The sequence below is a fragment of the Muntiacus reevesi genome, chromosome 2 (assembly GCF_963930625.1).
Source record: "Muntiacus reevesi chromosome 2, mMunRee1.1, whole genome shotgun sequence".
In the NCBI taxonomy this organism is placed as follows: domain Eukaryota; kingdom Metazoa; phylum Chordata; class Mammalia; order Artiodactyla; family Cervidae; genus Muntiacus; species Muntiacus reevesi.
The window spans coordinates 181366868-181392678 of NC_089250.1; the positions used below are offsets into that span (position 1 = coordinate 181366868).

The 25811-nt window shown below is 57.0% G+C and overlaps 1 protein-coding gene across 12 annotated transcripts; it reads left to right on the forward strand.

The window, feature by feature from the left end:
• Positions 1–145: 145 nt before the first annotated feature.
• On the forward strand, positions 146–25228 carry TBC1D24 (TBC1 domain family member 24). Of its 12 annotated transcripts, XM_065924095.1 has the most exons (12): positions 227–249; positions 3323–3400; positions 5931–6193; positions 16534–16646; positions 17478–18542; positions 19094–19111; positions 19632–19790; positions 20878–20941; positions 21882–21977; positions 22193–22430; positions 22840–23010; positions 23624–25228. In XM_065924095.1, the coding sequence occupies exons 5-11, from the start codon at positions 17575–17577 to the stop codon at positions 22992–22994; spliced, it is 1698 nt and encodes a 565-aa protein (XP_065780167.1). In that variant the 5' UTR covers positions 227–249; positions 3323–3400; positions 5931–6193; positions 16534–16646; positions 17478–17574; the 3' UTR covers positions 22995–23010; positions 23624–25228. The 12 variants fall into 12 exon arrangements, 11 of the variants coding, with proteins under 11 accessions (XP_065780170.1, XP_065780171.1, XP_065780168.1 ...); XM_065924096.1 differs by lacking the exon at positions 3323–3400 and having other exon boundaries at positions 171–253; XM_065924097.1 differs by lacking the exon at positions 3323–3400 and having other exon boundaries at positions 201–249.
• Positions 25229–25811: the final 583 nt, after the last annotated feature.

Consider the following 25811-nt stretch of genomic DNA (forward strand, 5'->3'; position numbering starts at 1 on the left):
CCTCGCGCCGGGCCGGGCGCGGAGCCGGCGCATGCTCCGGCCGCCCGGCCCCGGGGCGTCAGCGCGCATGCCCGGAGCCGCGGCCTCGGAGCCCCGCGGGCGCCGCGGGTGGGCAGCCGGCGCTGAGGCTCGGCGGGGGCGGGGCCGCGCGCGCGCGTGCGCAGACGCGCCGGCGCCGGGGCGCGCGGCGAGCAGAGGAGAAAGCGGCGCGGCGGGCGGAGGTGGGCTCGCGGCCGGCGCCGCAGGAGGGTAGGTAGGTCGGCGGCGGGGCCGGCCGGCTGGCGGGGGGGCGCGGGGGGCGCGGGGGCCGTGGGGACGGGGGGCCGGCTGTCACCGCGGCTCAGGCGTGCTGACCGAGAGGCGCGCGGGGGCCGGCCGCGGCGCGGATTGGGGGGCCGGGGCCCGCGGCCGGCGCTGCCCACTGCCCCCAGCGCTGCGCCGCGGCCCAAGCGCCCGGCGGGGCGCGACGTGGGGCCGGAGCCGGCCTGGGCCCCGCGCGGGACCCCCATCCCGGGGGTCGCGTGGTCGCCCCTCGCCAGGCGCTGGCTGTCCGGCGGGCGGCTCCGGCGAGGCGGCGGTGGGAATGAGCTGGCTTTGGGGTACTCCTTCCTCGGGGGATTTCGGGCTCTGCGGGGTGGGAAATCCTCTTATGGATTCGAAACTGCAACAGATTCTGTGATAACGCTCTGTCTTGGAAGACCTGCAAACTGCTCCCGTCCCGACCCTCCGCTTGCCCCAGGTTGGCACCCCGCCCGCCAGCCGCCTAGGGATCTACGCAGCCTCTGAGCCCTACCTCGCGGGTCTGGGGTGACTTGTACCCTCGGGTGGCTGCTGGGCTGTGCCGGGGACAGAAGCGTTTATTTCCACAGGGCCCCTGGGCACTGTACTCCTCAGCCTTGAGAAAGCACAACTGGAGGTCGGGGATGGGACTGGAGAGGTCAAGGTCCTCTCCCAGAAAGGGTGCTGGTGGCCTGGTGGCCTTACTCGGTAGGGGACACTTGCTCAGTAGGGAGCACTGGGCCTCCTGGATCACCGCCTGCTGCGCTGACACTAAAGGCCAGAGGCAGTGTGAGCACCCACTGGGCTAGGTGAAGGCGTGGGTTGACTGTTAGGATAGCGGTGTGCCTGGGAGGCACAGTCCCCACCTCACGTGGCTGCTGCTGTGAGGCTGATCTTGAGATCTTCGGCTAGCTGCTTATTTGTAGTGAGCAGTCTGTCTGCCTTTCCAGGGCCAGTAGAAGCACTTGCAAGTGATTTTTCTTATTTCTCTGTATGTTTGCTCTGACATCAGCAGGAACTTGCAGACAATTACAGGAGGGGAAAAAAATTCCATTATTTGACAGGAATAGTGGTTTACCCTACTTAAATGTGGGGGCTCCCTCCATCTTCTTGCCCCAGCACATGGTAGCCACCTCTGAACATTTACTTAATTGTCTTGAAGATAGGTGTGTTGGTTCTTTTCTTTTTAAGGGATCCAGGCTGGAAGAAACAAACCAAGGTAAGAAAAGATCAAGAAATCTCACAAAGGTATTACAGTTACCATTTCTGAACAGTGCTATAACCCCCAACATGTGCTTTCTTTATCCTGAAGGTTGTTCCTCATTTAATCTTCTCAGACCTTAGCTAAAGCCTGTAGGAGCAGTGCTTATTCAGGATCCAGTGCTTTGTTTAGAAACTAGTCTCTCCCTGTGAACAGAGCTGGGCCAAGTCACAGTCCTCTCTGCTCCCCCATTGCGTCACAGAGAATGGTGAAATGAACTCGGTGCTAAAACAAGTGCAGTAGTTTTCATCTGGGTGAACGGTGACCTTTGGGGCATGTAGAAGTAATCTAGTTATTTAGGCCGGGTTTGCATAATGAGGACACAATTCACCTCCTGGATTTGCAAGTTCACCTGCAGGTGAGCTGTGCTAGCTGTCAGTGACCACGCCTGCCAGGACGGTCCAGCCGGCCAAGTGACCTTGGTCACACCATGTTGCTCCCAAGTCTCGTTGCAGTCTGAGCCGATCTCAGAAGACATATTTAAGTGTTTGCTTTTAGATGGTTTCTGGCTTGAAGTACATAAGGACAATAAGCAGGTTATAAAAAAGCACTTAACATTGACCCTGTTCAGTGTTTTACCTGTTTGAGCATACCTTCTCTGTTATGACAACTCTGTGCAGGGAAGAAAGAGAGCCTTTTTAACTCGAAGCAGCTGTTTCAGTGGCTGTTTCAAGTGTCACTTTCCAAATGGAGATAATATCAAAGAAGCAGTATCTCGGGCTTTTCACTAAAGACTAACCTAAATTCATTATTTGATGATTTTCGTTGTTCTTTCAACACAAATTTATCCAAGTCTTACTTCACATGATGAGGACTTGTGCCCGGTGCTCTGCAGCTCCAGAGTTGAGTGAGCCTGTGCCCTTGAGATTGGGGTGCAGTGAGGAGACAGGTCAGGGAGCTGTGGTGCAGCGGGCGGCACTCCCCCTGAGGTGGGCTGAGCTTGCTGTGGGCACAGAGGGGTGGAGTCCAGCTGGCCTTTGGTGGTGGCTCCTGAGAAGCACTTAAATTAAATTTTGAACATCAAGGAATTCCCTGGCTGTCCAGTGGTTAGGACTCTGTGCTCTCACTGTCAAGGGCACGGGTTCAGTCCCTGGTCAGGGAACTAAGATCCTACAAGTCATGTGGTGTAGTAAAAATAGAACAGCCACGTGAGGGAGCATCTTCTTGGCTAAGGGAAAGTGTGTGAAGTACCAGGGCAGTCTCCCGGCTGTTGGAAGAAGGGCAGTGGGTAGCAGTGGTATTTGGGGTGAGGAAAGGGAGATGGAGTTAGGGAGCTAGGCTGCTGGCTGTCAGGAGAGCCATGAGTACCAGTCCCCAGTTTGCATTTTGCCCTGAGAGCGGTGGGGAGCCACTCGGGGATCTTGAGTTTGTGAGTGACTGGTCAGATTGTGCCCTCATGGGTGACTTGGGGTGGGTTGGTGCAAGGCTACAGTGGGCCACAGTGGTGATAGTGGGCTACAGTGGTGGTTAACAGAACACTGGAAGGCCCAGCACCAAGGAAGAGCCGTGGGAACAAAAGAAAGAGCAAGACCACACAACAGGGGGCCGCGGGGACGGGAAGGCCCAGGGATGGAGGAGGACTTTGGGAACGCTCCGCGGCCGGGTGACTTGGCAGGCCCGGCTGCACTGTGTGCTGGAAGGGACAGGCCTGGAGTGGGTGACGGCGGGTGGTGTGGAGAGGCTGAGAGTCCTCAACAGCTCCTCGGTAGAGACTGCTCTGGAGCTGTGAGCGCTCCTTTCTTCGTGGGCACTGAAGCCAGGGTGTGGGGTGTGCCTTCCCAGGAGTGTGTGTGGGGTGAGAGAAAGAAGACTGACCCTGGAGAGGCCTGATGCTTCACGTCCTAGGACAGAGTAGATAAGGTAACAAAAATCTGATTACCTCCTGCCTTTTGAGGGGATGGGGGCAAGATAGTGGGCTTCTTGTATCTGTCACAGAGCCTCAGGTTGTTGGTTAAACAGCAAAATGTAAGATACCAAAGGTGCAAAATCACATAATTGATTCCCAGGGCCTTCCTGTCAAATGTGTTTGTTTGCCTTTCGAGAAAGTTCCAGATTGTCACTCAGCTCAAAGGACCTCATTCTCCTCCAGCCTGAGGGTTGGTCCTTTCAGCAAGTTCTCATCACTAGATCTCTGGAAAGAGACCTCCTCAGATCCAGAGAGGGATCCAAGAACTCTCTGGGTCCTCTCGCTCTCCTCCCGGGACCCGTTTCTGTGTAGTGCCTCAGTGTTAGAGTCGATGGGACTTTGGAAGGACTGTTGAGGATACAGAGGCCAAGTGTGTAGTGCTTCCTCCCAAGCTTGTCCCCACGCCGAGCGGCCGCCAGGAGAGAGTAAGGAAAGGCTGGCATTGCACCAGGAGTTCCTCTGCCCACAGGAGGCGCAGGGCCCCACAGGGCTGTCTGGTCTCTGGACGAGTGCTGTTAACAGTGACCTTCGCCTCTTATGGAACCTGCTCACGGAGGGGCACAGGAGACGAGCTCTCCTTCTGCCCTGTGCAGTCCCGGTCCCCTGCCTGGCTCTTGGACCTTAGCTGTTTCCCCTGGATATTGCCCATGGAGCTGCTGGCAAGGGGTCACGTGTGAGCAGTCATGCTTTCTTCCTCCAGCCCGCCCAGGCTGCACTCTCCTCTTACAGGCCATTGAGAAGCCACTACACATGGCTTGGCCCGTTTCACATAACCTGAAACTGTGTGTCCACCTAATCGTTACACAATTTTAATTGGATACCAGTTGTTTGCTGGTGGGTGATTCTGTTACCAATAAAAGCCCTTTCGCTGCATAGCATTCTAAATGAAGCTCAGTTACCTGAGTCCCACCAAGAGCTCTCCTGGCTTCTGTCCCTTCAGCCTTCCCTTGAATTTGTTTGTCCTCATTCCCTGATTACCCTGTGTAATTCCTTTCTTAGCAGGCGTGGTTCCTGCCTTCCTGTCTTCCTAAACTTGTGGGCCTTAGAGGGAGCCATAGGTGTGTGTTCACTCCACTTGCCTCTGGTTTCTTTCCCTGCCTCCCTGGGTCGTCTCCTCCCCCACCTCCCAGCATATAGGCGCGCACTCCTTTCTCAGTAGCCCGGTGAACCCAGGCCCTGTGGCTTCTTGGAGCCAATGAAGCTGGACTGTAGAAGTGTCTTTGAATATGAACTGTGAATGACACTCACTGGCCCCAAGCAGCTGTTCTTTCCAGGGCTGTCTCTGCTGCTTCCTGGGTGCAGGCCGTCTCAGCCTTCAGGATCTAGGCCAGGTGGGTGCTGGCGGGGCAAGGCTTCCAGGCCCCTCCTTCCTCATGGGCTGGGGGCCCAGACATCCTGTGCTTCTCCCTCACAGCATCCGCACCTGAGTTGGTAGGGTCAGTACGCCATGTCCCCACATCCTGAAGCTCGCTGAGCAATGGGGTGGCCTTGCATCCTCGTGTTCCAGCACCCAGCACTGTGGCATTCAGAAAGCATCTCGAATGCCTGTTGAAATGATTCAGCCTGCAAGATTCCCTCCCAGCCCACTCTGCAGTCACGCCTGAAGATGCTTGCCAAGAGCCTGCTGTGTGCCCAGCATTCTGAGGCACGCCTGTCACCGGCACCTTGCTTGGAATTCAGACCAGTCAGGATTCTAGCTTCTGACAGCTGGGCTTCCTCCTCCTGCTTCTCATTCCCTGCAGCTAGCTGGTTTCTCCTGTGCCCTTGGGGGGTGTTTTCCCAGACTTACTGCTGGGAGGACCTTTTAAACTCAGAAGATAAAGATCCTGAATTAGCGGAGCCCCATTGCAATCCCAGCCGTCTGTGGGTAGACCAAACCAGCGGTTTGCTTGAAGGAAATTGGTTCCTCAACTAGGGATCAGACCTGGGTCAGGGCAGTGAAAGCACAGAGTCTCAATCACTGGACCACTAGGGAATTCCTCGCAGGGAACCTTTTTGAGTGGCTAATACCGTTAGGACTTTACCCTGCTCGGGTCCCATCTTTAGGCTCAGGTGCCACCGCTAAAACCTGCATTTGAACTTCCGACCAGTACTAGCAGATGGGCCAGCCAGCTGGCCTGCGGTGCTGTGACTAATGCCTCCTCAATGGTTACACCCGTTTATGCCTGGCACGTGCCTTCCATTGTGTGCCATCAGCCAAGGGCCCCCTATCGGGTTCCCGGTAGCTGGCACTCACTGTGGAATGCCAGTTGCCACTAGTATTTGAAAAATTCCCTATGCTGCTTCAGGGCTGAGGCAGAACCCAGCTTGCCATCTCATCACATGAGGATGCCTGCTGGGAAGTGCACATACCTAGAACAGACAAGTTGCCGGATGGCCCCTGTGGTTGAGAGTTAAATTTCCTTCTTGGGCCCAAGTGGTCTGGGATTTTCCTGAGTCTCCATCTGATTCCTTCTCTGTTTCCTCCTTCTTGGATGCACCGAGTGTGGGATGTGAGACGCCGGGCTCCAAGTCACAGTAGGGGAGAAGGGCTGGACTCGTAAGCAGGTCATCACGGGCGTGCCAAGTTCAAACAGATCCAGAGAAGGAGGCGTGGAGGTCAGTCCTGCCTGCAGGGTCAAGAGTCTGGAAGGGCCGGTGAAGGAGGGAGCATTTGAAGCAGATTCGCCTGAGAGAAGAAGGAAGAACCAGCGTGTCCTAGCTTTCCCCCTTCCCACTGTCAAGACTCCTGAAGCTGCCATTGGAGGGTAGGTAGGGCCAAATGATGAAGGGGGCAGGGCCAGTGGACGTGAGGGGGTTTCAAGGGGAGAACAGGGCAGAGCTGTTTGGGAGTCAGAGCTAGCTGCCTTTCACGGGGAGTGTGTGAAGGTTAGGAGGTTACAGCAAAACACTTGGAGGTGTGGGACCTGAGAAATCTAGGCTTAGAAGAGGATGGACGTGCGCACTCAGTCATGTCTGACTCTGCGACCCCAGGGACTGTAGCCTACCAGGCTTCTCTGTCCATGGGGTTTTCCAGGCAAGAAGACTGGAGTGGGTTGCCATTTCCTCCTCGAGGCAGTCTTCCTGACCCAGGGATCAAACCTGAGTCTCCTGCATTGCAAGTGGATTCTTTACCACTGGGCCCTCAGGGAAGCTGGGAAGAGGATGGACTTCTGCAAAAGGAACATTTGAGGGACAGGAGCAGCAGCCGCCAGAGAGAGGAGGAGACAGATGGGAGGGAGGGGTTTCCGGAGGCCTGGGGGAGGAGAGCTGAGCGCAGTGGGGTCAGCTGTGTGCGTCAGAGAGATAAGAGCTCAGAGGTGTCTGTTAGGTCAGGCAGCCAGGCAGTAAAGGCATCGAGGGCAAGGACGGAGACGCTGCAGGCTGCTCTCCCCAGAAGCTTGGCTGGGGAGAAAAGAAAGAGGACTGGCGTAGCTCAAGGGGAGTGTCGGATGCTGTGGTTGGGGTTGAGGGCCTGGCTAACCAGAGAGGGAGCATTAGAGATGCAGGAGAGTCGGAGTCCTAAGAGTTTAGATCCAGAACCAAGGGTGGTGGTTGCAGATCAAGGGCCAGGGTCAGACACGAGTGGGTGCTCCGGTTTGACACCCGGTTCTCAAGGAGAGGGGGAGGTGTAAAGTTGTCAGCTGCTGTGGGGCTGGGAGAGGGTGCCTGGAGGCAAGTGGAGGGCTGCCAGGCGGCTCCGGGGGCGTCAAGTGGGGCGGTGTGACTTTACCTCTGTGGTTGGTGTGTGTGTGTAGAGAAGCATGCCGTCAGGCTGACTTCTCATGGGGGTTCTGCCGGGTAGCTGAGACAGGAGCTCGTGACTGGTGAAGCGGAGGTTTGGAGGGTCGGGTCAGGCCGAGCAGACAAGGGAGTAAAACCCCAAAGGGCTCATGGGGAGGGCAGATGGACTTGTGGCAAGTGGGAGGGGGAAGTGAAGCGCTCCAGGACAGTCAGGGTGTTTGTGGTATGTGCCCAGGATGAAGAGCTCCTGGGGCCGGCAAGGGTGTAGACAAAGCATCAGAGATGTAAAGGCTTCTAAAGCTGGGAGGGTTTGGTTTTTTTTTTTTAGTAGGTAAGGGGTGGATTTATTTAGAGAGAAACACACTCCACAGACAGTGTGGGCCAGCTCAGAAGGAGAGAACAGCAGCGGGATGTGGGGCTGTCAGTTTTCAGAGGGGTGGGTAATTTCATGGGCTGGCGAGTGGGAGGAGTGGTGGTGTGGGGATTTTGAGGTTGTCCCAGCCCCCTTCCCTCCTGCCTCTTTACCTTCTCAGATATTTTACTCCCATATTCTCACGGGAAACAGAGGGGCAATGGTTTGTCTTGTATAACTGCTTCAAGGTTGATCAGAGGCATCGTCGACTCTGCCTTTGGAGGTGTAAAAATCTGTGGATGCCTGATCTTGGGGGCTCAGGGGCAGGTCAGTGTGGACTGGAATGCTCACATAGCCAATCATCTTGATGTGAAATTGTTGTAACTGCTTCCATAGCATTTCTGTGAACCTCCTTGATGAAACTGTAAGAACTCTCAGCTGTGGCATGTGGAATCTGGTTCCCTGACCAGGGATCAAACTCAGGGCCCCTGCATTGGGAGATGGAATTTTAGTGCCTGGACCACCATGAAGGTCCTCTCCTTCAGTCTTTTAACTGTAAAACCATCAATGGACAGGAGGCCCACGTCACTCTGGCATCTGGGATATTCCCTCTTCCAATGCCCTGGCTCTTTGCAAAGGACACATAAGTTGCAGTCCTCCCTTAGTGCCCCTTTTGTCTGCACAGGGTACCCTGGTCTTGTCTGGGTACCCCTGAGCCTAGTGGCCCACCAGAAAAACCGATTCCCCTTTGGTAGTCTCTGAGTGGACAAAGCCAGTACCATCATTTGGGCCTTCTGCATATTTCTCTGGGTGTATTCAGCCTTTTCAGATAACTCCCTATTATTGAAAGCTGAGTAAGCCAATGAAACAAGTTATTCATTGGAGCCTGAGGACCAGCAGATGCTTTTTGAATTTTGTGCCTGATGTCTAGGGAAGACTGGGCTATGAAGTGCTTAGTCAAAAGGGCGTGTCCCCCTGGGGAGGATTCTCATTGCTGTGTTTCCTGAAGTCTCCACTAGTCTCCCTTGGAAGACCGCAGGCTTTTCATCCTGTTGTTCTTGAAGTTTTTTGGTTTTGTTTTTTTTTTTTTGGAAGTTTTTTTTTAGCATTTTTATAATTAACAGGTTTTACTGTTAGTGTCTTCCAACTGAAACTATGTAACTCAGATTGAATCCACATACTGGGACTGGAACCCAGTCAAAATCCACGGTTTTCCAGATGAGATCAGACACCTGGTTTCAGAGCTTAGTGAAGCTCACTTGGTGTCTCATCACATAAAGAATTCAGTAAGAGACAGAGTGATAGGTAAGAAGTGGGTTTACTTAGAGAAAAAATAAAGTGTGGGCTTAGAGTGTGGGCTATCTCAGGTGAGAGGGACCTCGGAATACAGTTTGGGTAGCTTTTATGGACTGGATAATTTCATAAGCTAATGAGTGGGAGGATCCTTTTAGCAATTTGGGGAAAGGGTGGGGATTTCCAGGAGCTGGGCCAGCACCCGCTTTTTGGTCTTCGGATCACCCTTGGAGCTGTCAGTGCCTGTGGGTGTGTCCTTTAGCTTCCCTGACATGTTGCGGTCAGTCATATGGCCGTCTGTCTCTGCCAGTAGCATTCACAAGGCGATTCCATCATGGGCCGGCCTCAGAGACGGCCTCCCACCCCCCTCAGTGCCCTGCATGGTCCCACAGTGGGACTCAGCAAAATGTCCTCTGTGTTTTTCCTAGAGTCATCCCTCCGAGCTAGACATGCTTTAAATTCCTTTTGGGTTCCACTGCCTAGATACAGAGTCATGAAAATTTGAATATAGGGTACTCTTAAAAATTCCTGTTGTCTGAATCTTTCCTAACCCTGGAGTATATGGCCCAGAGGGATATTAGCCAAATTGACGCAGCCCGACCCATTCTAGACCCAAGCCCGAGGTGATGTGTTTAGCTGCTCAGTCTGAACAAGATTTGCACTTAGATCTTAGATGCTATCCCTCCCAAAGCAGTCTTCCAACCAAGCATCAGTGCCTGAAAAGTTGTTGCAAAGGGACGGCACAGAAGGTTTCCCCAGCGGTGTTGATGATGAGCAGGAGTAGGTCAGTTGAAAGTAAAGGGTCAGCACTTGTCAATAAAAAGTCCGTCTTGGCAGTCACACAGATCTTCTGGGGTTAAGAGAAGCAAGATATGAAACAGGAGTGAACATAGAACGTAGGAGGCAAACGTCAGAGTCAAGGAGAAGTCTGGATTCTCAAATGCTGCCTCGATAGGCCTGTCCTGGCCTTGTTGTCGGACGTGCCTGAGCATAGCCATTCCATGCCACCTTCCCATAGCAGACCAGGGCAACGGCTGCCATCCCTCTGGTCCAGAGCTAGGTTCCCGATCAGAGCCCCGAAGTGTTTGGGATTGACAGGCCTGACAGAAGCGGGCAGACATCACTGGAGCGTCCTCCCCAGTACGCCTGGCTCGGGCATCGCACAAGCCTGTCTTGGACCAAGACCTAACTCTCAACGTTTTCTTACCTTATCACTGTCACTTCATAGCTCTTGAGATCACACACCTGGTCTTAGGACTTACTAACGCTCAGGTTCTTGATGTCTCATCGCAGAAAGAATTCAATGAGAAACAAGAAGTCAGTTTATTTAGAGAGAAACACACTGCACAGAGTGTGGGCCAGCTCAGAAAGAGAGCAGGTGAAGTTGGGGAGCTTTGAGCCAGGCCGGCATGCTTGACCTTTGAATGCCCTGTAGTGAGGCAGCTGAGAGAAGGGGGCCAAGAACTGGAATGAAGAGGGTGGGGGGTGGGGAGACCCTGCAGAAAGAGGGTCAGGGCCCCCTGCTCTCTGGCCTGGAGGAAGGGTGCATTAAGGGAGAGGGTGGGGCGGGGAGTTGTTTGCCACAAACAAGCTCCAGAGCAGGAAGAGAGCTGGAGCTGGGGTGAGGGTGGTAAAAACGGGACAGCGAGGGGAGCGGACGTGGCGTGTCAGGCTGCGGTCGGTGACTATCACCCCCTGTCTGTCAACCACCGAGTGGGGGCCATCTGACTGCTGAGGCCTTGGACTGAGAGAGGAGCGTCCTCCCCCCGCGTCCCTGACGGTCCTGAGGCTGGGTCCCCGAGGCCTCCAGCAGATGCTCGGGAGTGGGCTTGAGCGTTTCCCTGGGGTCTGCCCGGGGGCAGGCACACTGGGCCTGCCATGAGGAGCTCAGGCTTGAACAGACTGGGCCTGCATCCTGCACCAGACCTGCCTCGCCCAGGCCCCCCTCACCACCCCACTGATTGTCCTAGTGCTGGCCCCTGGGATAATGCTCACCGTCCCCTGCTTCTCTGCCTCAGAGCTCCTCCCACTCTTCCCTGCTCACCAGTCCAGACGCCCTGTGCCCCCTGCCCTGCCCCTCTACTCAAGCACCCTGGGAGCAGAGCCGCATGCCCAACCCCCAGCGCAGGTCATCTGCCCTTCCCTGTCCTGCCGCCACGTTCCTGCCTGGCCCCCTGAGTATCAGGCAGTGACCAGTCCTGTGTCTTTCTCACCCACGCCCCACACGCCCTCAGGGCTGGAGTGGGGCCACCAGGTGTCAGGGACCCATCGCCCTGCCTGCCCTCGCTGGGGACACTGCCCGAGAGGCGCCGGTCTCTTGGTCACTTGGGACTCCCTGGGCCTGGGACTGCGCGCCTTGCTGCCCGCCTCCCCATCTGCCACCCCATCCTTGGTCTGCAGGGCTGGACCCAGCCTCCTTCCTCTTCTCTTATTTCCTGACTGCACTCCCAGGAAACAGGCGGGGAGTGTCCCGTGAGGAGGGAACAACTGAGACAGCCTCGCCGCCCGCTGTCCTGTGGCGCAGTGACTAAGGCCCGGCCAGGCTGAGCCCCGGGAGCTCAGACCTGAGCTGTTCTTGCTGCCAGGGCGGGCGCGGGGTCTAGGCGGGTGGGCTGGGCAGGGGTCAGCGGGACCAGGCAGCGTCCGAGCCCCCCTCCCTCTGCGCTGGGCTGTCTCCTGCCAACTGGGTCGCAGTCGACTCCTCGGTGGGCTCTGGGTATGTGGAGAGGCCGTGTGCAGGCTGTGGGTGACAGAGGAGTCAGGGTCCAGTGCAGGGGTGAGGGCTGATGGCTGGGTGTCTGGGCAGGACCTCAGCACAGCAGCCCAGCTCCTCCTCCAACCTGAGCCTTTCACAGCCCCCCAGGGAGCGCCTCCTCCGCCCCACCCGAGCCCCAACCCTGGGCCAGCCTTCTCTGTTCACTGCTGGGGCCTTTGTCCCCCACCCCCAGGTCAGCGTGTCTGGTGGAGTCCACCCCCGCTCATCCTGCCTCTGCTTCTGGACTCTGCCCTCTTTCCTCCTTCGCCACCAGGGTTTTCTCTGAAATGCCGATCTGGTGCGTCACCTTCTGCCTTGGCTCTTCTGCTCCCTCGTGTGGGGATGACAGCTCCTGCCCCGCCTCCCAGGAGCTCCCCCATTTGCATTTGTCCCCATCCCCAGTGTCACACACCCTGGGGTCCTTATCCCTCCGGCACGCACGCGGAGTCCGTGCCCTGCTGGCCTCTCGTCTAACTGCGGGCGGTGTGACCATCGGGCTCCTGGAGAGCTGTCTCTTATGCTTGTGTCCCCGGGACCCTGCCCAGAACAGGCGGCTATGGAGAAGTTTGTAAAACGAATAAAAGTTTAAGTCAAGGGGGTGGAAGGGGTGCTGGGCACTCCTGGAGAGGCAGTTTATAAGGGGGCAGAGCGCCCAGTGTGGTTGGGTGGTTAAGATAGAATCTCCCCAGGCTTAACATAGGGGTCTGTTTGTCACTTGAAAGCGAGTTTTTTTTTTCAAATCCAGTTTGGGAGAATTAACATTCCCCACTTACAAGGTGAGGCAGGCAGAGGTCTCGTGTCTCCAACCACAGCTAGAGCCATGTGGCGTGTGGAGCCAGGCCTGAGGACAGGGCGGCGGGGCTGCCCCCTAGGTGAGCTGCGCTCCAGGGGGGAGGGGGTGTCAAACACGCTGCAGGCTCGCTCTTGAGGCTGCTGGCTGGGTTCTGCCTGTGCAGGGCCCCCAGAGCCTTCTCTGCATCCGTTCCCTCACTGGGAAGTTACCTGCCGTGGGGTTGAAGGAGACAGGGATGAGGTTGCATTGCCTGGCGACCCACTGTGGAGTCTGTCCAGCAGCCCTTGAAGGGGGCGGGAGGGGGCCCCATGCGTCTCTGTCCTTCGTCCCATGACCGCTTTCTCCCCCCACCCCACTCCTGGTCTGGGGTCTGTCAGGAGGGCAGCACCACTCCTGGAGCAGAGCTGGCGGGCACAAGGCGCCCGGGCGTCTCCTACCCACTGCCGCCTCCCTCCTCCTGCGGGGCTCCGGTGGCTGCTCCTGGCTGGAGCATGGTCCCTGGAACCCCCTCCTCAGAAAAGCTGCCTGGCCCAGGGCCCGTGGGGCCGCCAGCCGAGCGCTGCATGACCCTCTAAGCAGAGGTCACCGAGTCCCACCGAATACTTTATTTTTTCCTTTATGAGACAGACTTGCTTTCCATTAGGAAGCACGACCTCTATTTGTGAGGGAAGGCATGACAGACAGTGACTGGAGGGGCTTCCGGGTGGGGAAACGGCCACACCAGCGGGGAGGGGTGCCCGCAGAGGCCTTTCAGAGGGACTGTCCCGAAGAGAGCAGGCGCCTCCCAGGGCCCTGGGGGAGCCGTGGCTGCAGCCTCGGTGGCTGCACCCCCAGAGCCGCTGAGCCGGGAGCCCAGGGAGCGCTGTCCTGTCATGCTAGGCGGGAGCGTGCTTTCCAGGAGCAGGCACGGCTCATCCCCACGGCACTCAGTTCCAGGAGCAGGCAGGCTCAACCCCACGGCGCTCAGCTGGTAGTCACGGCTGCTGGGGCGCGTCCCTTCCCTGCCCCCTGCACTCAGGTGCTCCTCTGCACTCCCACCCCAGTGCCTCCGCTCTCCTTCCTTGCTGTGCGGCCTACTGGACGCCCTCCCCTCCTCCAGCACCCTGGCCCCTTCCCGCCTCTGGGCCCTCCTTGGGAGGGAGCAGCATTTCCTCAGCTCCTCTGTCAGCTTCTGTCTCAGCATTTCTGCTCTGATGGGGGAGACCCCCTGACAACTCCAGCTAAGGCAGCCACCACTTTCTGGACGCGCTGTGTGATATCCCCACCATCCGAAATGACCACTGTCAGCTGTTCTTGTGAGTCCAACAGGAAGTTGAGTGGAATTTTTCCTGTTTGCCCAGAATTGCAGATTAGGCCCAAGCTCAGGGCAGAAACGCAGAGTTCCTTCCTGTGGTCCAAGGCCCGGGAGTTGTGCCTGCGGGCTGATGAACAGACGCCACGAGCCTGCCCCGCCCCTCCACAGTGAACTTGAGACTGGGGGTGGGGTGGCCCCAGGGCAGGTGCAGAATTTATGATTAGAATTCATTTCCTCCCTCAGCTTCCTGAAGCCTAGGGAAAGTGGTATTCCAGGGCCCCTGCTGGCCAGGAAGAGTGGCTACCTGCCCCGGGCTGCCGCAGGGCCAGAGGGAGAGAGTGGGGTGTACCTGTCCCCACACCCGGCCAGCACAGGCGCCATGCCCGGGTCAGGGCCCAAGGCAGGCTTGTGTTCATTGGCTCCGTTTTAGAGAAGGGCACCTGTGTTCAGTGTTCAGGGAGGAGGTGCGGCTTTCCTGAGGCCAGCCCAACCAGTGGCAGCCGCCCGGACCGGCGGCTTCAGACTGGCTCACTCTTTGCCGGAGCTCTAGTCTGTCTTCTCTACGACCACCCGTCGGGTGAGGGTGGGAGCACGGCTGCCTTCCTGGGCCAGGCCCCTCTGTCGGGCGCTGGGCGCTACAAGAGCAGGTGAGGCCTGCGTTCCTTGCAGGGCAGGCGGCGTGGACGGTGTGGGTGGTGTGGCCAAAGCCGCGGGAGGGACAGCTGGGGAGGCCGCAACCTCGGCCCGGGCGAGGGTCCCGCCTGGTGACTGTGATCTGTTTCCTGGCTGCTGCCTCCCTGCTCCCCATAGCCAGCGTGTGCTGTGAATGTGTGCACATGTACATTGCAGGAAGCAGCTTCATGAACTCAGATGTGAGGGGTGGTGGCCTTAAGGAGAAGAGGCAGGGGGATTGAGGGGTAACTTAAGCAAGACTGTATATTTGTAGTCTGTAATTTTGAGTTAGTTGTTGTTTTTGTGATCATTCATTCATGTAAAAACCAAACCAGACAAAAAGCTGCCCTGGGACCTGGCTTCATTGACCCCTCAGGAGGTCAGCACAACTTTGTTTGCCCTTCTCCAGAAATACCACATGCTCTCAGGTGTGAGGAGGCCTTCAGGGGTCCAGAGAGTTCCTCTGGGCTCTTCTGCGCCTGTCTTTGCCTCGGACTCCCCCAGCCACTTGTTGCAACAAGTGAAACTGTGGGGGCTTCCCTGGTGGTCTGGTGGTTAGTGCTCCGGTGCCTCCACTGCAGGGGGCGTCAGTCTGATCCCTGGTCAGGGAACTAAGATCCGACATGCTGTGCAGCACAGCCAGAAGCAGCAAGGAAAGAGAACACGAACGCTGGTCTGCTTCTCTCCGAAGGTCCTTGCTGAAGGGGTTTGCAAGGCGCAATAACTGTTTAATGTTCAACCTGAATCTTAGGCCAGCTGAGTGAGGTTTGACACTGTCCTGCCCAGCTCTTGTTCTGTTTATAAACATGTTTATCGCCCTGATGAGGAGCAGGTTCTATTTAAGAAAACAGGATAGGCCTCGGGTCCCTCCAGAGGTTAGTGTGCTCGGAGCCTAGAGTAAAGGATGAGACTCTATAGGTAATTTGCAGCCTGGGGAAACGGAAGCCCCTAACTGCTGTCCTTCCCAGGACAGAGCAGACAGACCAGCTGCCATTTGGGATTCTTTTCTGGGGAAGAAGTTTCCAGCATTGGCGGCACCTAGTCCTGCTGCAGACAAGGCTCCTCCAGCGGGACGAGGTAAATGGATGTTGTCAACAAAACCTCATTTCTGTGGGAAAGTCCCTGTAAAGAAATGTATCCAAGGACTTGGATAGACACTCATACAGCTGTGTTGACAGCAGCATTACTCCCAACAGCCGAAAGGTAGGAACAATCCAGATGTTCATTGACAGGTAGACAAAGCGTGTTCTGGACATACAGTGGGATATTATCAACCATAAGGAGGAATGAAGTTCTGATGTTGCAGGGGGCAGAGATGAACAGGTGGGGCTTTTTACGATACTATAATAAGGTTACATGTCATTTTACTTACATGTGTCCAGACTCATAAAATGTATGACACCAAGACAGAATCCGCGTTAATTCATAGATTCAGTGACGTGTCAGTTTAAACTCATCAGTTGTAGCAAATGTCTCATCTGTGGGGAAGGTTGATAATGTTGAGGCTGTGCCTACATGGACAGAGTATGTGAGACTTCTGTACTATCCTCTCAATTTTGCTGTGGACCTAAAACTGCTCTAAATAATAGTCTTAAGTTTTAAAAATGTATCTCATACATGGGCTTCCCTGATAGCTCAGTTGGTACAGAATCTGCCTGCAATGCAGGAGACCCCAGTTTGATTCCTGGGTTGAGAAGATCCACTAGAGAAGGATAGGCTACCCACTCCAGTATTCTTGGGCTTCCTTTGTGGCCCAGGTGGTAAAGAATCCTCATGGAATGCGGGAGACCTGGATTCAATCCCTAAGGGAAAGGCTACCCATTCCAGTATTCTGTCCTGGAGAATTCCATGGACTATAGTCCATGGGGTTGCAAAGAGCTGGACACAACTGAGCGACTTTCACATTCACTTTCACATTCTCGTACATGCTGTCAACATTGATGAACCTTGAGGACTTTATGATCAGTGACATAAGCCAGACACCAAAGGACAGATATTGTATGATTCCACTAATACGAGGTGCCTAGAGTGGTCGAATTCATAGAAAGCAGAGTGGCCGTTACCAGGGGCTCGAGGCCAGGAATTGGGAGTTGGTGTTTAATGGGTGCAGAGTTTCCATTTGGGGAGATGAAAAAGCTCAGAGTTGATGCTGTGGTGGTGCAGCTTTGTGAATGTTCAAGTATTGCTTGCTTTTTCTGTTTTCAGATAAATGTTCTTGATGCAAGCAAAACAGGAATGCTCTGATCACTTACCAAAGGTCACTGAGGCAAACAGCCCTTTGTGAGATCTCCGGACAGTGTACCATCCCAGGCGGAAAGGTGAGTCTGAGGTGCATGGTTAGTACTTCTGTGCTGAGGACAGTAGCCTCTGGCAAAAATCAGATTGTGGTAGACGTCTGAGCGGTAGACTTCCTTCTTGCTGTCCACGTGCAGCTGGAGTTTCAAATAGCACCTGTTACCCGCTTTTTAAAAAAACATCTACAGGAATCTCCATAGATGCCCATAATGGAGAGATGGTACCAAATCCCCCAATACCTCTGGCTCATTTGGTTCCAGAAACTTCTGATTCTGAAACTGTGACACCTTCCATTTATTTCTCCACCTTCATGTCTTCTTCCCACCAGTGACTCTTCTGTGGAATGCCTGCCTGCAGCATAGCTGCTATTTTTAGAAAGTTAAGAGCCAGTATCCAGGTTCCAGACCAGCGACCGTGGGGCAGAGTAGGTGTGTGCCCTGCTCATGACACACGGCCAGGCAGAAGCTGTGAGCCTGTGTGAGCTGGGACACGGCGTCTGGTGACCTCCCGGGGTCTTCCGGACCAGCGACTCCTTTCAGAGGCCCCCAGGCTGCAAAGGGAAGAGTGAGGGCCAGGCAGGCCACCACCCCTGAGCAAAGAGATGTTTACTGTTGAGTCAGCCTCTCAAAGCCTTTTCTCATGACCCAGAGCCTGTGTGACCTCTCCCAGTACCCTCAGAAGCCCTATGAAAAGAAGTTATGCTCCAGAGCTTGTAGTGAATTCTCAAGAATATCCACTTATCTTAAAGGGAAGCCCTACTGATAACTTTGTAGAAAGATTAAAACAGACACTTTTTAAAGAAATGTAAACCTTCATGCCACACACGTTATTAAGCATGGTTTTTAATCCTGTAGGGCGTGGGATGGCAGACAGGTTAGCCAAGAAGCCTCAGAGAAGGTGCCGGTGGATGTAGCTGTCCTCTGCCCCCTCCTGCCCCCCGCCACGCCCTGCATGATGAACCCCCCTGCCTACAGCTGCTTTGTGGACAGAGACAAGATGGACTCGGCCATCCCGGACCTGGGGCCCAAGGAGCTGAGTTGCATGGAGCTGCCGGAGCTGAAGCAGCTGGCACGCCAGGGCTACTGGGCCCGCAGCTATGCCCTGCGGGGGCAGGTGTACCAGCGCCTGATCCGGGACATCCCCTGCCGCACAGTCACCCCCGATGCCGGCGTGTACAGAGACATCGTCGGCAAGATCGTGGGCAAGCACAGCAGCGCCAGCCTGCCCCTGCCCGAGTTTGTGGACAACACGCAGGTGCCCAGCTACTGCCTGAACTCGAAGGGTGAGGGCGCTGTGCGCAAGATCCTGTTGTGCATCAGCAACCAGTTCCCCGACGTCTCCTTCTGCCCTGCGCTGCCCGCGGTCGTGGCTCTGCTGTTGCACTACAGTGCCGACGAGGCCGAGTGCTTCGAGAAGGCTTGCCGCATCCTGGCCTGCAAGGACCCCAGCAGGAAGCTGGTAGACCAGAGCTTCCTGGCCTTCGAGTCCTCCTGCATGACATTTGGGGACCTGGTGAACAAGTACTGCCAGGCGGCCCACCAGCTGATGGTGGCCGTGTCAGAGGACGTCCTGCAGGTGTACGCGGACTGGCAGCGCTGGCTCTTCGGGGAGCTGCCCCTCAGCTACTTCGCCCGTGTCTTCGACGTCTTCCTGGTGGAGGGTTACAAGGTGTTGTACCGCGTGGCGCTGGCCATCCTCAAGTTCTTCCACAAGGCGAGGGCGGGGCAGCCGCTCGAGTCGGACAGTGTGAAGCAGGACATCCGCACCTTTGTCAGGGACATCGCCAAGACCGTATCTCCCGAGAAACTGCTGGAGAAGGCGTTTGCCATCCGCCTCTTCTCTCGGAAGGAGATTCAGCTCCTGCAGATGGCCAACGAAAAAGCTCTGAAGCAGAAGGGCATCACCGTCAAGCAGAAGAGGTAGGCAGGCCACTGGGGCCACCTCTGGGGCCTGGATGGGGTGGGGCCTGTGAGGAAGCATCCTGGGGGCTTGGTGCCTGAGCTCGACCAGCCGCTGGCTGGTAAGCCCTCCGTGCGCATACAGAAAACCACTGGCCAGGAGACAGGGCCTGCCTGGCGCCGCTGCAGGCAGCCAGGGCAGCTGTGGGTGCTGGGCCATGTGGCCGAGACAGAGGCTGCAGCCGATGGTGGTGCCCGCGGGCCCAGGAGGGAGCCAGGCTGGCCTCCCTGGGTCACTCTGGAGCCACTCTTGCTGCCCACCCCTCAGCTCTGGGTTCCCATCCTGGTAGCCCCCCGTCCTGAGCACAGACCCCTGGGGAGCCAGCCTGGGGAGGGCCCATGTGTGCTGAGACCTCAGTGGCTGTCACTGTGCCCCAGCTGTAGGTGTGGAAGCCTTTCTCGTGGGCCAAAGGCAGGCGTGTCCTGGGTGATAGTACTTGCCACTAACCTCTCCTTGTCTGTTTTATTTTTCTTCCTGTTCTTCGTGTCCGTTGCTTCCTCCTGTTTTTCAGTGTTTCACTTTCTAAAAGGTAGGTCTGGAAACCGTGTCTCCACACCTGGCTTCTCTCTGTCTTCCGGCCTGGCTGCTTGCTCCAGCTCTCAGGGCTGGCTTCAGCAGTGCTGCCCCAGAGCCTGGGTGATGTTCAAGCCCATTTGTCTGTCTGTCTGCCTATTGGTGCTTGGCTGGCCAGCGTTCATGCCTGTCTGTCTGTCTGTCTGCTGTCGGTGCTTGGCTGGCCTGGAAGCATTGTCTTGCCAGAGCTGACTCTCTCTGTCCCCGTCTCTTAGAGAAAGGGGGCTTTCGTTCTCACCCCCAGGCTGGGCTCTGTCCCTTCTGTAGCGGGGTGGGAGCGGGACTCCAGGGCTAGCTCCACCCCGTGCCCTCGTGAGGGCCCTTGAGGCCCCTACCAGGCTCTGACCTGGCTCTGCAGGTAAGAAGTTCCCTCCAGGCTGAGCTCCCATGAGAGGCTCACCCCTCCCAGGAGGGGACAGGGTGCATGGCCGGGGCTGGGGCTGCAGCTCTGCTCTGACCTCTGCCCGCTCCCTCAGGCAGTTCGTGCACCTGGCGGTTCATGCAGACAACTTCCACTCAGAGATCGTCGGTGTGAAGGAGATGAGAGACATCTGGTCGTGGGTCCCTGAGCGGTTCGCCCTCTGCCAGCCCCTCCTGCTCTTCTCCTCGCTGCAGCATGGGTACAGCCTGACCAGGTAACGCCCGGAGGCAGGGCCCTGGGCCTGCCCCCTCGAGGTGCTGAGGTCTGGACGCCAAGGGCCAGACGGAGCAGAAGGGGTGGGGCTGCCCAGTGTCTCATCCTGCCTGCACGTCCTGGAGGCCACAGGCCTCCTGCAGACACAGGTGCCTGGGGAAGGCCCTGTCTCTTCCTGGGGCCTAGACTTGGGAGCCCCTCTTCTGAGCATCTCTCACTCCAGGGCCACCCCCACTGCAGGGGTTAGGGTTAAGGTCACTGCAGCACACACAGGGCTCCGCGGCCTCACACAGGCGTGGTGGTGATCAGGAGCAGGCTCCCCCGACCTCGAGCTGACAGAATGTCAGGACAGCTCGAGGCGGCCGGCCTTGGGTACTGCTCTTCCACCCCCGTTTCACCAGTCCACACCAGGTCCATCTTGGCCCTGTGGGCTGTGCTGGGCCCTTCCCAGTGTCCAGGGGATTCTGGCAGGTTTCCCCCGAGGCACCCCGGGAGCCTCAGATGGCTTCTGACCCACGCTCTGTCTTGGGTCACGGGCGATACAGACGGAGGGGGCACCACTGAGCGCCACCTGCATATTCTGGCATAGCCAGCCCCCCCTGTGTGGTGTGGGAGGCCCATGGAGGGATGCTGGCCAAGCCCTGGGCACCTCCGCTGGCACAGCGGTGACCTCAGGCCTCCTCCTGGCTCCCCGGTGCTGCCAGAGCCCGAGAATGCTCCAAGCTTTCCCAGAGCACAGACCTGTTCCTCTGGTTCTGGCTTCCCCAAAGCTCTTGGCACATGGCTGTCTGCTAGGGGCCGTCTACCCTGCCGCTTCTTCTCTGGGCACATCAGGGCAGAGTGTCCAGGACTCTGACTGCTTGGCCTGCGGCCTCCTGGCTGGGGCTCCCCGTTGGCAGAAGCGCCCAAGCCCAGGCATTGCCATCCAAGCCATGTGCCTGGTTCCCAGGAGAGGAGGACAGGCAGGTGTTAGGTCCGTCTGCCCACCCTGGGCAGCCGGGGTCAGCAGCGGCTGGGGGGAGGCAGCCAGGGAAGGGGGCAGCGGTGGGTGCTGCTGTCAGAATGGCAAGGCCATTCTCTGCCCCCAGGTTCTACTTCCAGTGCGAAGGACGAGAGCCCACCGTTCTGCTGATCAAGACTACACAGAAGGAGGTAAGAACCAGCCAGGGGTCCCTGGCTCCTGGCCTCTTGGGAGGGTGGGTGTTCCCTGGTAGCCCCCACCCAGGTTTCCTGGGCTTAGGGGTGCAGAGCACGGCTTGCCCTCCACAGAGAGGTAAATCTGGCCTCCTTACATGACCCCCCAAGTTCCCAGGGCCTCCCTGTTTCCCCTGGGGTCCAGACCCACAGCCTGACTGGCCCGGCAGTCTAGAGGAACTTTGCAGAAATGCTGGCTGAGCGAGGTCCCACGTCCTCCTGCAGTAGTCTGCCGGCGCCTTCCCCTCCTCCACCCCAGCAGGTAGTTCTCAGAGCCTTGTTCTCTGCAGTGACTGTCATCTGGAATGTACTTAAGGTGTCTAGAAAAGTGAGCGCCTCCATCCTGGAGCGTCTGCGTGCTGTGGTGGCTCCCAGACGCCCAGCTGCACCTGCAGGACTGTCTCCTCAGCCTCAGACCCTGCGTCCGACTCCCAGGAGGAGCCCGGGTGTCTGTTACAGCAGGTGACCCGAGTGTCAGATACCTCCGTAACCACTCGGAGGAGTGACTCTAATGGTGAAATCAAGCACTTTGCTGGCTGATAGGAAGCCTGGGAAGTGTTTCCTGAGCAGGTGCCTCCTGGAAGCTCCCATCTGAAGGGCCTCCCTGGGCTGATGCCCATAGTTGGGGTGTGGACATGGGCTTGTCCCCAGGCTTCCGGGCCCAGGGGGGAAATGGAAGTACCCCAGGAGCCGGCAGCGGCCAAGGCATCCTCCAAGCCTGCTCCGAGCCGACCCTATCTCCGCACTCTGACCTTCCCTGGCCCTCCGATGGTCAGGGTGTGCGGCTGTGACTACGACCCCCCAGCGGTGACTGAGCCTCGGCTCTCAGCTGCCCTGAGTGCTGGGGGGCTCCCGTGGGCGCACCAGGTGCAGCCCCACCCTGAGCCTTCCTCCCCAGGTGTGTGGCGCCTACCTGTCAACAGACTGGAGTGAGAGAAACAAGTTTGGGGGCAAGCTGGGCTTCTTCGGGACCGGAGAATGCTTCGTGTTTAGGGTGAGTGGGCCCCCCGCGGGAGGTCACCCTCTCATGTGACCCTGCTTCCTTCCAGACGCGCCTCCCCCTGTCGCCTGCTGGGGTGTGACCCTCAGAGGCGAGCTCGGCGAGCAGGCGGCCCTCTATGGTGCGGGTCCTCGCGCTGGGCACCGACGACGAGCCCTGGGGGAGAGCGGGCGCCGCGGTCAAGTCCTCACACCGCCCTTTGTCCTCAGCTGCAGCCCGAGGTCCAGCGCTACGAGTGGGTGGTCATCAAACACCCAGAGCTGACCAAGCCCGTGTCCCTGGAGTCCACGTCCCTGGAGTCCACCACCGTTTCATCCTCCCCGAGCCACTCTCTGTCCTCTGAGAGCTCCGACCGCCTCTCGCCATTCCTGGCTACTCGGCACTTCAATCTGCCCTCCAAGACGGAGTCCCTGTTCATGGCCGGGGGCAGTGACTGCCTCATCATAGGTGGGCGCTGCCCTCCACCTCTGGCCTGCTCCTGCCTGTCTGCGGTCACTTAGCTGGGAGGAGGGTACAGGGTCATGGGTGCCAAAGCCCTGGGCCAGTCCTGGCTGAGCTGGGTGGTAGGTGCCTCACCTGAGGGACAGGCAGAGCCCCCTCAATGGCAGGAAGAAGGCTGCAGATCGTTGGGGGTGGAGCAGGCACGTGGGCAGCATGGGGACCTGAGGCTGCGTGCTGGGGGATGGGGCACAGGTTGCCATAGAAAGCAGCCCTGTGGCTTTACAGAGGCCTCTGGCAGGGCTGAACAAGGCCAGCCCAAGACTCGCCTGGTCTGAAGGGAGTGGCTCAGGAGCAGGAGGAGGGTCCCCCAGGGCAGTGCTCGACAGCGGGCAGCCACTGACCGAGTGTCCCGCAGGTGGAGGGGGCGGCCAGGCGCTGTACATCGACGGGGACCTGAACCGGGGCCGCACGGGCCACTGCGACACTTTCAATAACCAGCCTCTCTGCTCTGAGAACTTCCTTATCGCTGCTGTGGAGGCCTGGGGCTTTCAGGACCCTGACATCCAGTGACGGCCATGAGCCAATGGTGACCAAGCTGCCGCTGCCGGCGCGGGAGCGGGTGGTAGCTGGGCCCCCCTCAGGGAGGTGGTGGTGAGTGAAGACCCCCACATACGTGGGCACCGTCAGGGTGCAGCTGGGCACAGTGCTGGTCTAGGCAGTGGTGCCACGTCCACAGCTGGCCCTCCTGGACCTGCTGTACTTGCTACTCCTTCATCCTGCACTCAGGCCCTGGCACGCGTCTGGGCAGGTGTCCAGTGCAGGAGGCCGGGTCTATGGCCCCTGAGCCTCATTCCCCCGGGGTGAGAGGGTGCTGGGGCCGGCTGAGCCGACCGGGGTGAAGGAGCCTGCTCAAGCGCAGGCCCATGGCTCCCCCTGCTGGTGCCTCTGGGCATCTCCCGAGGAGACCCTGCAGTTCCTGCCGGCCTGTGGCAGGCAGGGCCTTGGGGCTGTGGGTCCCAGGAGACCACAGGTGCTCTGTGGACTATACCTGGTGGAAGCGTCTGTCTAGAGCCTCTGACTCAGTTCCATCCTCCCCCCCCGGGCCCCTCTAGAACAGGAGCCGCGTGCAGGGCTCCGGGCCCCTTCCCGGGGAGGGTCAAGGGCCAGAGGGGATGATGTGTGTCCTTGTGTTTTTGCAGAGCCTGAAGCCTCTGCTGGGCCTCAGGGTAGAGTTATGCCTGGAAGGACCCTCTGGGACAGACCCCACACTAGCCAGCAGTATTTCTGGGCCCTGCCTGGAGAAGCCCGGACCCATGGATCCTTCTGCAGCCTCCTCTTCTCCAGCTCCAGGCCTCCTTAGTTCCCCAAGCTCCCTGCTGTGGCCCCACTTGACTGCAGTGACCTGGCCCAGGGTCTCGTCTGACCTCTCACACGCGCTGTCTTATCCCGCCTCCCCTCACCTGGTGCCACCTGCCCTCCCAGCTCCTGCCACATGGACCTTCCTGACCCACTATCTGTGCATCCGTCTCACAGTGCCGCCTGGGCCTGCAGGTGGCCCTCCACCCGTGACTCCCTCAGCTGGTCCTGAGGGCCTGGCCACCCAGAGGGAGGAGAGACGTGGACACTCCAGGGATCCTACCCCCTCGGTGCCCCATGCGCCCCCACCCCAAGCCTTGTGCTCTCCCTGCTGGACGTGCATCCTCACTGCCCACCTCCTCAGATCTCCGCTGAGCCCGGCCACAGTGATATGGAAGGACACACCAGGAACCCTGTGGCTTTGGGCAGGCCAGTGAACCTGTCTGGAACTCAGTTTCCCCAACTGTAAAATGGGGGCCGTTCACCCTGTGCTGCAGGCCCCGCAGGGCTGCTGAGAGGCCTGCAGAGGGGAGAGGTGTTGGGGGGGACAGCTTCCTCCCCAGACACCACAGCCCTCGCTGCCCCTCCTCGAGCCCCCTCAGCCCTCACCTGTGCTTCGGTGTTCATTAATCAGCTGTGTGAACTGCAGGGATCCGAGTCTGGTTTCTTCAACCAGAGGGACCTCCCAGGGCTCACCGCCCGCCCCGGCTCGCCTCCTGCTTGGCCCGCCCCGGCTCGCCTCCTGCTTGTCAGTCCTGGTCACAGAACATCAAAGGCCTTTTCAAAACACAGCCTTTCAGAAGCAGCTGAAGGCACACCTGAGCACCATCTCCTGCCCCTCGGTGAACCTCCTGAGCTGTGGAGTTCTTTTCCTGCTGAGTAATTCCACAGGATTCTCTGAAACTGCCCCAGGCCACCCTCCACCCAGCTTGGCAGTGGTAGCTGATGAGTCACCATTTCTGTATCGTGAGATCTTTGTGTGTGTGTGTGCAGGCAAGGTACTCGCTTTCTTTGAATTTCCTATCTTCTCCCTGACTTTTCTGCTAAACTAAAAGGTATGTGTGATTATTATCTTCCGTTTTTTTATTCTGATTACTGTCCTTGTTATCTGATATTCGGTCTTCCCAAATAGAGTATAATTTATTTTGTTGACATTCTATGTTATTTCTTCCTGATTATTATTAGCGTTTTCTGTAAAAATTAGCCAAAGTTTTACGGAATTGCAGAGTGAATTATCATTTGTTTTTCTAGAAACATTTGAAAATGTATTTTAAGAAAAAAATTGAACATAGTTTAAACCAGTTCATTATCAAAGTAGACTGTATGCATTTAAGGCTTTAGAAAATCAGTTTTCCTAAAAGAGCTTATATTACAAGAGTAAGTCCATTGTATTTTATGAATTTTTCCATTTTAATTATTGAATTAAAATAAGTATTCAATTTTCCCTATTTTTATACGTTCTTTTTTTTTTTAGTTTTTCAGGACAACTTGTTTTAGAAAATTCTGAAGATTTCACAAGGTCTTCAAATTTATCAATTTCCTGAAGCCACAGAGCCCTTATAATAATCTTCTTACATACCTTATATTTAGGAGATTCAGTTTTTGTCACTTTATTTTGAAATAATTTTAGACCTACAGAGGAGTTTCATGGAGGGTATAGAGCTCCCACCCCCACTACCCCCCCCCGCCCCCCCTCCCCACGCCCAGATCATTTATGAAACCCGAGAAATGAACATTAGTACTCACTGGAAACTTAAACTGCAGTCTGTATTCAGATTCCCTGTTTTTCTATAGTGATTTTTGTTGCAGGAACAGATATAATCTTTACAACTGTTTATTTTCCCACATTTTAATTAAATTCTGAATGTCATCAAATTCACCCAACACTGATTTTAGAAACACATTGCCACAATGAGGCCATCCAGGACTGTGTCACATGTGTTCCCACATCCCGACTGTCCTCCCCATGTCCTTTTTGCACAGAGAGGTCACCAGATCAGGCAGGAGTGCCGAGCACACCGTGCAGTGCCT